Here is a 13057-nt window from a genome sequence, read left to right as displayed (position 1 = left end):
CACACGATCGGGAAATGTAGAACACTCGCTCCCGCAGTGATCTCGTAGAAAGGCGTACGGATGGAAAGACGGTGCTACGAATCGTCGATGCTGCGCTGTCGAAGCCTATCGGCGGCCGTCGACTGCGGGCTGTGACGTCTCCCTGGAGACGCACGGAAGTGGTGGAGCGGAGCAGCGCGCCTCTTGCAGCTGACGTCACGCCGGAGGACTGGGAGGAGTCGCGGGCCGGCGACGAGTAGGAGCGTGTGGCAGGCGGCGAGGCGCGTCCTATGGCGCCAGCTTGGCGTCGGGCGAGTGTGTGGGCAGCACGCCGCCGCTGTACAGCTGGTGGCACGCCGAGCAGTCCAGCGCCATCTTGGACGACAGGTGCTGCAGCGCCGTGTGCGCATCTGTCGACAGCGAAGGCGCCGGGTAAAGGTCAGCAGCGGATCCGCAGAACATAATACTCAAGGCTTTTGTACAATCGCTGGCAAAAAATGTGAAGCTGCCAGAAGACACGATCGGATGTGAATGTAGTTTCGTACACTTGAATCATACAGGGTGTTACAAAAAGGTACGGCCAAACTTTCAGGAAACATTCCTCACACACAAATAAAGGAAAGATGTTATGTGGACATGTGTCCGGAAACGCTTAATTTCCATGTTAGAGCTCAATTTAGTTTCGTCCACCTACGCTCAATGGAGCACGTTATCATGATTTCATACGGGATACTCTACCTGTGCTACTAGAACATGTGCCTTTACAAGTACGACACAACATCTGGTTCATGCGCGATGGAGCTCCTGCACATTTCAATCGAAGTGTTCGTACGCTTCTCAACAACAGATTCGGTGACCTGTGGATTGGTAGAGGCGGACCAATTCCATGGCCTCTACGCTCTCCTGACCTCAACCCTCTTGACTTTCATTTATGGGGGCATTACATTTCCTGTAATAAAGTGTTTGAAGTCACGCTGGTATGTTCTGTTGCTGTGTGTTTCCACTCCATTATTAATGTGATTTGAAGAGAAGTAATAAAATGAGCTCTAACATGGACAGTAAGCGTTTCCGGACACATGTCCACATAACATATTTTCTTTCTTTGTGTGTGAGGAATGTTTCCTGAAAGTGTGACCGTACCTTTTTGTAACACCCTGTATAAATGATTGGAGCTGCAAAATATCTGTGACAGATGGAACGGCCACCAGAGTGCTTTAGTGTTGTCTCTATTTAGTTACGAGGCGTGATAGGTTTACAGGGCTTAAATACATGGGATAAGCTGCAGGGAGAGACGGGTAATATACATACAATGTGTACAAGAACCAAGAGGGAATAATAACAGTGGAAGACTAAGAACGAAGTGCTCGGATTAAAAAGGCTGTAAGACGGAGATGTAGTCTTTCACCCCTAGTGCTCAATCTGTACATCGAATAAGCAATGATGGAAATAAGAGAAAGGTTCAGGAGTAGAATTAAATTTTAAGGTGAAGGGGTATCAATGGAACGATTCGCTGATGACATTGCTATCCTGAGTGAAAGTGAAGAAGAATTACATGATATGCTGAATGTAATGGACAGTCTAATGAGTAAAAAATATGGACTGAGAGTAAATCGAAGAAAGAAAAAGTAATGAGAAGTAGCAGAAATGAGAACAGCGAGAAACTTAACTTCAGGATTGATGGTTACGAATTAGATGAAGTTAAGGAATTCTTCTACGTAGGTAGCAAAATATCCAGTGACGGACGGAGTAAGAAGGACATTAAAAGCAGACTAGCACTGGCAAAAAGGCATTCCTGGCCGAGAGAAGTCTACTAATATCAAATATCGGCTTTAATTAGAGGAAGAAATTTCTGAGAATATACGTTTGGATCAAAGAATTGTATGGTAGTGAAACATGGACTATGGGAAAACCGGAACAGAAGAGATTCGAAGCGTTTGAGATGTGGTGTTACAGACGAATGTTGAAAATTAGGTAGACTGATAAGGTAAGGAATGAGGAGGTTCTGTGCAGAATCGGAAAGGAGAAGGGAGAGGATGACAGGACATCTGTTAAGACATCAGGGACTGACTTCCATTCTGCTAGAGGGAACTGTAGAGGGCAAAAACTGTAGAGGGAGACAGAGACTGGAATACATCCAGCAGATAATTAAAGACGTAGGTTGTTTCTCTGAGATGAAGAGGTTGGCACCGGAGAGAAGTTCGTGGCGGGCAGCATCAAACCAGTCATAAGACTGACAAAAAAAAGGATGCAGTTGAAAGCACACGATACTAGCAGCAAAAAAGTCTCAGTAGACATGGACTCTAAAACGCATAACGCATAGCTTAAGATCTTAGCGCACTTCTTAATCTACGATGCTGTGAAACATATATCTTCTGCTGTAAGTTCTCCACTTTCCATATTTTGAGTGGAGGTGTTTTGGACCACACAAACAACAAAAAGTGTCGATTAAACATGGGCTGTAAACTGCATACCTTAAGAGCTATGAGCACTTGTTGAGTAGAAGAGATGTGTTTTACGGTAGTGAAGATGAACAACTTCTCATAGCTCTTAAGCTATGTCTTTTAGAGCCTATGTTTACTGGCCTTTTTTTCCTTGTTTCGGTCTGTACTATCTGTGGTCTCGTCCAGAGATTGTGATGCCACACCAAAAGTCGACAACGTGAATCGATACAACAGACATAAGCAAGGTCGCTCTGATATCCGCAACTACAATGAGAGGCGCACCAGAAGACAAGCCCTTTCTCTCAGCACGGCAGTGCCCTCGCAGTGACGCTCATATAGAACCGTGTATTGAAGAACTCTTCCCCCAGTTCGTGGCCTCGTCTGAACGAGCCAACATCATAGTGTAGGACCAAGGAGTCCTTAATGTTTCTCATGAACTTATCCTTTAGTAACTGTTTACCTTTTACCCCTAGAGAACAGTTTGTTAATTGGTGCATCAAGTGATACTTTGCAAATCAAGGACTGTTGTAAATTATCTAATACTCCTGCGTCAAAGGAGTGTGTCAAAGTTAAGTAAATCTTTTATTCACTTATGTAATAAAGTGAACTAACATTTCACATATTCTAGTTTGACGAGCATTCTCCCAGAGCAATCAAAGAATACACAGCTACAGTCAGACACTGCTAACAATATCACCTCTTAAAATATGGAAGCAGAGAGGTAGCAGTAGCAAAGATTTGTTTCGCGGTATCGAAGTTAAAAAAAGTGGTCATAGCTCTTAAGATATCCATTTTAGAGCCCTTGTTTACTGATACTTTTTTTGCTTCTAATATCGGATGCTTGTATGAGGTTTGTCCACAAAGTACGTTCTGTTTGGTTACATGAAACAACGTGTATACATACAGAAAAAAACATCTACTGTACAAAAATCTAAAACTACTGAACTACTTTTCTACATAGCTTCCGAAATTTTGTAGGCACCTGTCACAGCATGGCACAAATTTTTGTATGCCTTCTTCATAGAAGGTTGCCGCCTGTGTATTCAACCATGTGGTAACATGTTCTGTCAGCACCAAGGACATATTTTTAGGTGTAAGAAGAGATGAAAGTCGCTAGGAGCGAGGTCCGGGCGGTAAGGAGGATGATCAAATGCCTCGCAGTGAAATTCCCGTAAGAGTTGCTTGGTCACATTCGCCGTGAGAGATCAGGCATTATCTCTGGAAAAAAAAAAAAAAAATTGACAGTAATCTTCGGCCCTTGTTCTGTATTGCGCAACGCAATTTCTTAATGGTCTCACATCAACCATGTGCATTGATTGTTAGGCCTTGTGGTAAGGAATCAATCAGCAAAATGCCTTTTCCGTCCCAAAAAGCGGTACACATGACTTTTCGAAGTGTCAAGATTAGCTTAGGCTTAACCTTTGTTGGGATGAAGTGTGCCTCCATTCCATTGATTGCCGTTTTGTTTCAGGGGTGTTATACGATACCCAAGTATCATCCCCGGTAACTACCCGAGAAAGAAAACAATCGCCTTCTTCATTGCAGCGTGTCAGAAACTGGAGTGCACTGCCCAACCGTTGTTTTTTGTGTTGTTCAGTAAGAATTTTGGGTACCCAATGTGAGCAAAGTTTTCGAAATTTCAGTTTTTCAGTAACAATTTCATGAATTAGTGATCGTCAGATTTTCGGAACTTCCATAGCAAGGGCACTAAATGTAAACTTACAGTTGTGGTTAATGTTCAATTATGTGAACCAGTTCATCAGTAACCACAGACGGGCATCCACTTCATTCTTCATTATGCACTTGATTACGTCCTTCATTGAACAGCCTGACTCATCTTCTAACCATTGAATCACTCATAAAATTTTGTTTGTAAACCTCGCAGATTTGTCGATGAATTTCCATTGATTTAATTTTCTTTGCATTTAGAAAACGAATCACACATGTGATTTCACACGCGGCGGCATTTACAATTACGGCTAACATTATAAAGAAGCACTACAAAGCACACGTCGGCAGCAGCGACCTGAAAATGGGACGTCATCGTGGGACTCCATTTGGCTGGATAGTTGAATCGTGCAATGTCCAGAGGTGTGGGGCTTCAAATGTGACAGTATCCCGATGTTGGACTGCATGGGAACGTCAGGGCAGCCACGCTCGTCATCGAGAGTTCAGTCGACTACGTCTGTCCACCGTAGGAGAGAATAGCCGCGTTCTGCACCAAGCACATCGTAATCCCATCACATCAGAAACTGCCATCCGGGAACAAGTAATAGATTCTGTGCCACCCCGCAACATTCGTCGGAGACTGACAGCACTCCAACTAGGAATTTTCCGTCCTATCCATTGTTGCCACAACACTAACAACTGCATTTGGAGTGGAGCGCTAGCTGGGAAGCGTGGATTGCTCACGAGCGGCGTCTTATTGCGTTCAACGATGATTCGTGGTTCTGCATACACCAGATGTGGCGCCTCGTGCGACAGTATTGTCGTGTCACTTTTCGAGTGGCATACGCTCCACCACAGGTGGCACGTGTGTCTACAAACCGTGTCTATGAGGTGCTCGGATGTCGACTATGTCCCAGAGCCAGTATCGAAGATATCAAGGAACAGTTACAATAATTAAAATCACTCCGCTTCATGACTACCACAGTGGCGCCGATACAGCTATCGTAATAGGTCCACTACCAGCAAGCAGGTTTTAGACAAGGAAGAAGCTGCTGCGACCAGGTGCTGGTGCTTACCACACACATTGAACAAGGCTTTCAGGAAAAGAAGAAAACAGGGATAGTCTTCATAGACCTGACATCAGCGTACGACACTGTATGGCTAAATGGTCTCATGTTAAAACTGGCAAAGAGAGTCAAATGCAAAACAACGTTGAAGCTCATGAACAACATGCTGAGCGATAGGAAGTTCAGGGTCAAATCAAATGGTGAAACCAGCAAGTGACATACCCTAAACAATTGTAATTTATACTTTATACTTTATGGTAAAAGTAAGCAACTTTTGAAACTTCCTGGTACATTAAAACAGTGTGCCGGACTGAGACTGGAAATCGGGGCCTTCGCCTTTCACCGGCAAGTGCTCTACTAACTGAGCTACCCAAGCACCGTTCTCAAATGGTGAAGCATGCTCCTGTGAGTTTTTGGAGCCGAGGTGGGGTTGAGGGAAGGAAAGGGGCGGGGTATGTGAGGGACAGCCACAGAATGATTGCAATTTGCCATCAGCAAAACGATGGTAGTTTTCAACATCTTTGAAAAAGTTAGTGTCGTCCCTGGAATACATGTTCTTCATTCATCCCGGCTGCCCTAATTGCTTCAAGACTATTGTTAATGATTCTTACGTATATCTTACACGTGGAATTCTCTTTCTTTCTTTCTAAATACTGAAGAGACGTTTGCTACCTGCCTCGCTTTCCAAAACATGTCTAACAGGTGAAGAAAGTGCTGTACGTTTTCCCATTATATTGCTATTTTCTGTTATTTCCCCATTTTATAGAAACAAGTGTGCTTACATTCTTTCCCTTCTTACCTTTTCCCGCTCCTATACAGAGACCCATTTCGGGCCGGATACCCTTCTGACGTCACCATTGCCTCCCACCTCTATGCGAAGGAATATGTGTAGCCCATCTGTCTGTGCCTAGTGTAGACGTCACGTTCAAGAGTGACAACGTTTTAAGTCTCTATGTAGTGCGTAAGTGGGAGTGGACTTGGGTAACAGTATTTACATAAGAGGATGTGGGAAACCGCCTAAAAACCACATCCACCAGTAGTCGGCTCAAAAGCCCCCCTTGTTAATCCGTAAGGTGGATTCAATCCGGGCCAGGTTCGTTTCCCCGTGTCCCGCAAGCGTTTGCTTTAGCGCTCTCGGCTATCCGGACGGGCTAACGGCTGTGCTTTCTCTAAAGTGAAATATTTTATCGTAAAAAAATGTGGCTGCTTCTTTAGGAGAATATATTTTTTTTTCCGTGCTGGAACCTACGGTAGCTTGAAATCACTACTGTTCTCCTAATCTGGCGGGAGCCCTGTGGGAAACGCTTGCTCGTACCTTTGATCCTGTCCGGAGCGTGGAGAGCATCTGGGAGACCAAAGTAGGCGCAGGGCTCCGTCGGCACTGGAGCTGCCAGTTCTGCCAACAGAACAGAAACGGCTATGTTTATTTGAGGACAAGACTATCTGGCATACGGAGCACAATTTCTAGGAATACACCGCTGGAAACGCTTTTGTACAAGGAGAAAATGTCGGTTCAAGATGTGCTACACAATCCAAGCAGAAGCTTTATGTAACCAGGAGACAATGTGGCATTTGGATTTTCGCAATTTTTTACATTTATGGTACGTGAAGTTCGCTACACAAATATCGAACTGCTTTGGCGGTTGTAAATCTCAAATACTCTCGACAAAACCGACTTTAATGTTTTCCCGGGCATCTTAAATGTGTTAATGCGAGTACAAAGCTTCGGTGTGTATGTGGCTCTTTGGCACAACGGTTAGTAGAATGGGTCTCCTGGGTTCAATAGCTGACCAACGCAACTTTTAAATAAAGGTGCATTTTCTCCAAACCTTTCTCTGAGGCGTAAAGATGAAAAATTTTGAACATGGCTGCTATTCAGCAACTGTGCATTCAAGAGCTTCAATGTATTGGAAATAACAACCAACCAGCTGCAAAATCCAGGTTTATTAGATCTTGACCACGGTTTCGACAATTTTAAAACTGTCTTCTTCAGAAGGTACTGTAAGTAGAATCACATATTATCTACATACAATTTGGGAATCATTGCTTCTATGTAGTAAATGTGCGTATCATCCTTTTAATCACGATTTAAAAGACATCAAAAGTGGTTCAAATGGCTCTGAGCACTATGGGACTTAAATTCTAAGGTCATTAGTCCCCTAGAACTTAGAACTACTTAAACCTAACTAACCTAAGGACATCACACACATCCATGCCCGAGGCAGGATTCGAACCTGCGACGGTAGCGGTCGCGCGGTTCCAGACTGTAGCGCCTAGAACCGCTCAGCCACCTCGGCCGGCAAAAGATATCATTTAAGAGTAGTAATACTGGTGCCGCCACACGTCTTCGACCTGGAATCTCACTGACTAGAGTAAAATTGTCTTTAGTGACGAGTGCCGCTTCGAACTAAGCCCCGATGACCAGCGAAAACGTTTGTGGAAACGCCCTGGAGTGTGGTGGGGTACCAACCTGACTGTCGCGCAACATACGGCCCGGGAACCAGGAGTGATGGTCTGTGGTGCCATTTCTTTTCATAGTAGGTCCCATTCGGCTGTCGTCCGCGGTATCCTTACAGCACAGTGGTGCGTCGATGATATTCTAAGCCCCGTTTTGTTGTCCTGGATGGTAAGCCATCCTGGGCTTACATTCCAGCAAGACAATGCCGGTCGCACAAAGCTAGAGTTTCTACTGCTTGTCCACCCTACCTTGGCCAGTAAGAGCCTGGGAGTTTGACAATGTAACGCGCCAGTTGGACGGAATTAGGCACGATATCCCTCAGAAAGACATCCATCAACTGTGTCAGAGCCAAGCCGAATAAGTGCTTGTATAAGGGCCAGATGTGGACTAACGCGTTGTTGACTTGCAGAATTTGTGAAGCTCTTTCTATCTGAATAAATCATCCAATTTTTCTGAAGTTGTTATCACTTGTATGTCTGAAAATGTACCTCTCATCTACCGATTTCAGTCCGATTCGGATAATTCCTTCGTGGTGAGTCTTTCTTTTTGTCTTACAGTGTATTTAATGAATTTTATCGTTATATGCAAGAGGTATCCGAACTGGACGAAAAAAAAGATGTAATCAGCGAAGCAACGTTCGAACCATCAGTGCAGTGATTACCCATCTCAAGTGCTACCATTTTTTCATATTTACGTGTGCTTCATAGAAATGCTCGTAGAGCATCCACCTTTGTTAAAAAAGTTGCATCAGGTGAAAATCAAAACCAGGCCACCCACGTGGGAAGGCGACAATTCCACCACAGTGCCAAACGGGGCGTTAAAAATTCGTTCCTGCTTTAGGCCACTAAAGGCTCTCGAGAATTTTTTAGAGTTGTATCGAACTGTTTTGTGAGAGTGATATTTGAGTTCTGCACTTCACGTACTACAGGTATAAAAAATGAAAAAAAAGTTAGATTGCCGCGTGGTATCCTTGTAAGTAATACAGCGCTGCTACAACGTATGCTGTGAAATCGTGACACTGTGGTCGCTATCAGCTTTACATAGTTATTAAAGCCGAGGGCAGGTTTTGGAACCCCAGTCAGCGAAGATTCAGAAGAAAAATTCCTTTTGCAGTACAGAAATGAAATAAGAGGTTTCCCTGAGTTGTCGAGATCAAAACTCTCGTGGCGGTTGAGCAGACTTTCTGGCAGTTGTGTTTCCACAGGTGCCTTAATCACTGAATCCCAACACCCAACACAAAATGAGTGGGTACATATTTATGAGAAATTTTTGTATAATTTATAGCACCAAAATCTTCTGCGATATTATGAATACTAATACCTTTTTAAGCACATACATAGGTATTTTTTGAAATTAAAAAGCCCCAAGAGGCTGAGTCTCGTCAGTAATTTAATTTTTACGTAATCGATGGAATGATCAGAGAAAGTAGGTGACAACGTTGAATCACCGTATATTTGTTGGGCTGTAGAACGCAAAGCGTGTTGTTGTCGTTCGTTGCAACGTTCTTGTATAATGAGTCGCGTTTGTTCTTTTATGTCATTGACAAACAATTTGATAAGTACCCGCCTTTCGTAAGAACAGATCAACTTCTGCAGATCCGGATGAGCAGCTTTCTTGGCCCGTGGGCGGAAGATAACACTGACTTCATGTTCCTTCCTTGTTCTGGCAAGCTTTGAAGAAACATTTCATTATTTATTTGTTTCTTTTACAATCTGACTGAGTCAACGTGCTTTCTTCTTGGGAACTGGTTAAGGTTTTTGTCTATCTCTGTGATCTGCTGAGAGAAAAATCTAATAGTAATAAAAACCAGATAATTGGAATAGCAAACGTACTTAAGTACACACACAGATCATCAATAGGTTTTGATGAGTGAGTTTGTATTACAGAATGTGATATAAAAGACCATATCTTTTGATTATAATGACTTGGAATCTTAAATTTATAACCGCCAAGGCACCGTAGACCTTAGCGTTTCTCAAGAATTTCAGCTCGAAAGAAGAAAAGAAGAGCAGGCCTTAGCAGATAGACACAAATATGGATAACAAAGTTCCGTTTTTACCGACTGAGTCACGGACCCTGTCAATGGTGAAAGGTGACTCTTACTACTCTTATTTGATTGTGTTTGGAGTTCCTCCTCTCGTTGTTGGTTCCAGTTTTAGCCACATTTAGTTAACTGCCAAGGAAACTCCAGCCAGTAGGAGATGGAAACGGTGCCTTGCGCCTGATAGCTTCTACGCAAGGTAAGACTCTGAGGAAATTTCAGCTGTAGAGCAGAGGGGGAAGGTGAGTTCTTACAATTTCCGAGGATTCTTCCCCCGACTGTGTGCGAGCATTCCCTGCAGCTTTCACTTGCCTTATTTGCTGCTAACGCCACAGTATGTTACGTGAATCAAACGGCATTTGCCTGTAGAAAGAAGAAAGGAAGGAAGGTTAGTTCAAAAAATGGTTCAAATGGCTCTGAGCACTATGGGACTTAACTTCTGAAGTCATCAGTCCCCTAGAACTTAGAACTACTTAAACCTAACTAACCTAAGGACATCACACACATCCATGCCCGAGGCAGGATTCGAACCTGCGACCGTAGCGGTCGCGCGGTTCCAGACTGTAGCGCCTAGAACCTCTCGGCCACCCCGACCGGCGGAAGGAAGGTTAGTGTTTAATGTCCCGTTGCTGATGAAGTCTTTAGACACGGAACACTCTCTCGGTCTGGGGACGGATGGGGAAGGAAATTGGCCTGTCCTTGTCGAAGGAAACATCCCGGAATTTGGCTTGACCAATTTAGTCCAGTTTCACACTAAGTCATCTAGCTTGATCACTATAGACATCGGTATGCTCCATGCGAAGAACGAATTAAACTCATTATCAGTTTTGTGTTAACATAGTGAAGTTATCAGGAAGAGTGGGCTGAATTTTTTGTGTTGTACTTTAGAGTACAAGGAACGTCTACTTACAAGCTCAACAAATCTAAGAGAAAAACTGTTATTATACGATTCCAGTTTGTGTTTCATCCTGCACTTTATTAAAAACAGCACTAATAATTGGAGAATTTGGTCCTCCAGACAGCTAGACTACGAACCAAGGAAAAAGACACCAATTGGGTACCAACAGGGCTAAGAGGGACTGAAAGCAGTTCCAAGAAACGGTATGCAGCAAGTGCTTCACTTTACAAAGAAGGAGCTACTTTATAATATAAGGGTAAGTCGATATCAGTATTGCTGTAACCGACGGGAGATTGGCTGTACGCCTTACTGCGCTAGCCGGCCACTACATGGCAGCGTTCTCTTCACATATGTTAGACGTCGGTTTCGGCGTTCACACAATAGTTCACTTTTGCGTTTTTGTATAGTGAACATGGTTGCACCGCTATGTTTGCACCGTCGTACAACAGTCTTACGTAATTCGTTTTTCGAGTTTCACTACGGTTTGGTGGCTGAAGTGTTTAAAAGCGGCCGAATGAGCTTGACGGACTAAAAGAGAAGATGACATCCAACGACATCACATCCACTACTGTTTCCAATGTTCAGAAAGTTCTTGCTATGACTCCCAGTAACCGATGAGTGACTATTGGTGAAGTGGCACACTATACACACATTAGTCAAGGCTTTCCATATGAAATCATGCACTAAGGGAACAACACACAGAAGTTAACCAAGCAAGGTAGCGCAATGGTAACACATTGGATCCTCATTCAGAAGGACGTTGATTCAAATCGTCGCACGGCATCCAGAATTGGGTTTTCTGCGTTTTCCTCTAAATTACCGGATGGATCTAGAAAATGCCTTTAAGGCCATGTACTCGACGAAGGGAAGCTCCTGATCTATACCTTCCCGGGGTAGAGAGGGACAACGTGATGTGACGGGTAAAGTAGACAGGGACTGAAGAATGACTGCGATACGGCATCATCCCAGCGTTTGCTGGCCAGGACAACGTCTTATCCTGGAAACCAGCAACAATTTTCGAAGGCAGAAGAATCAACTGGTGGTCAACAACATTGAGTATGGAAGGGAATGGAAGATCATCACATTAAAAATCCATGGATGCTCCAAACATAAACTGTAAACTATGCCAGTATTTTCGGAAAAAATTTCCAGAGATAAACCAGTTCCCCAAGCCGATTTCTAGGTGCCGAATGTAAAACATATAGACAAGGCGAAGAAAAACAGTCGCTTGGAATGTGAGAACACTGCTGCAGTGCAACAAACTAGAAAACCAAATCTTAAATGAATATTACTGGCATTTCAGAGAAGATACGGCTTCAATCAGGAGACTTCTGCTCTGGTCTGGTCTGGAGTCATTCACACCGGAACTGATGAAGACAGAACCGGTAATGAGAGTAATTGGAGTGTTTTCAAGAAAAAACAGTGGCTCATGTTTCAGAGGATGTGAAATATCTATCATCTAAGATAATACTGGTCAAACTTCAAACTAAACTGAAAGAGCACTGTGATAGTACAAGTGAACTTATCAACGTCCAAAGAAGTAGGTGAAGAAATTACAAAAAAAAGTAATGTGAAAAGATATGCTAAAGGAGATGAGAACCTGATAGCCTTGGAGGACTGGAATGCGATTGTGGGCGAAGAACCGGAAGGATGTATTCCATGCTGCTATGGACTACGGAAGAAGAAATGAAAGAAGAGCCTGACGAACTGAGCTCTGCTCGAGGTACATATTAGTTGTTGAAACACAGTATTCGAACATAACAAGCGGAGGAGATACACCTGGATGGTCTCAGGAACCTTAATGAGACAGTAGATCGACTACATTTTAATGACATGATATGTTAGAAACCAAATTAAACGCTGCAGGAGCTATCCATCTGCTGAGGCGAACAGTTATCACAGTAGGATCCTGATGAAAAGTTCACTCAGATTCAAATGTAACTGAAAAAGACTGTAAAACAGAAAATAGAAACAGAAATCTTGAAAACTGAGAGACTAACTTAAAAAAACTCTAAATCATTGTAGCAAAAGACGAATGAGATAAATTACACCTGGTCTATGCAAAGCAGCAGAAGAAAAAAATTAGGGTATCTAAACCTAAAAGTACAAGAATGTTATTCATCTTACTGACAACAGAAGACTACCCAAAAATGCAGTTGTAGAACAAGGAATAGGTGTATACAGTAGACTGAGAAACTCGAGAACCAGGGAAAGTAAAATAAGGTCTTCCCCAAGAAATGTCCCAGAATGTGGAAGAAAATGTGCGTACCTGAAGACTGAGTAGCATACAGAACAGCAAACAATTTTTTAACAAACACGAAACAACCATTTCGCGTGCAGTAGATGTCAATTTGGAAAATGATGTTTCGTGAAGCCATGTTGAAGAGATTGGAAGAACACATTGAGGAACTGTATGACGGGGCAACGTTATCGTAGGATGTAATAGAAAAGTAGGAGGAAACTGGCAAAGATGACAAAGAAGATGAAATTCTGAAAGAAGACTGT

The 13057-nt window shown here is 43.3% G+C and overlaps 1 protein-coding gene across 1 annotated transcript in view; it reads right to left on the bottom strand.

The window, feature by feature from the left end:
* Positions 1–267: 267 nt before the first annotated feature.
* The window catches only part of LOC126413097 (ski oncogene), a 251275-nt gene continuing 238485 nt past the window's right edge, over positions 268–13057 (bottom strand). The window contains exon 11 of the mRNA XM_050082992.1: positions 268–389. Coding sequence (XP_049938949.1) covers positions 268–389 — 122 coding nt within the window. The remainder of the gene's footprint in view (positions 390–13057) is intronic.

Source organism: Schistocerca serialis, chromosome 7 (assembly GCF_023864345.2).
Source record: "Schistocerca serialis cubense isolate TAMUIC-IGC-003099 chromosome 7, iqSchSeri2.2, whole genome shotgun sequence".
Lineage (NCBI taxonomy): Eukaryota > Metazoa > Arthropoda > Insecta > Orthoptera > Acrididae > Schistocerca > Schistocerca serialis.
The sequence above is the reverse complement of the archived record's forward strand: the minus strand, read 5'-3'. Positions and strand labels throughout refer to the sequence as shown.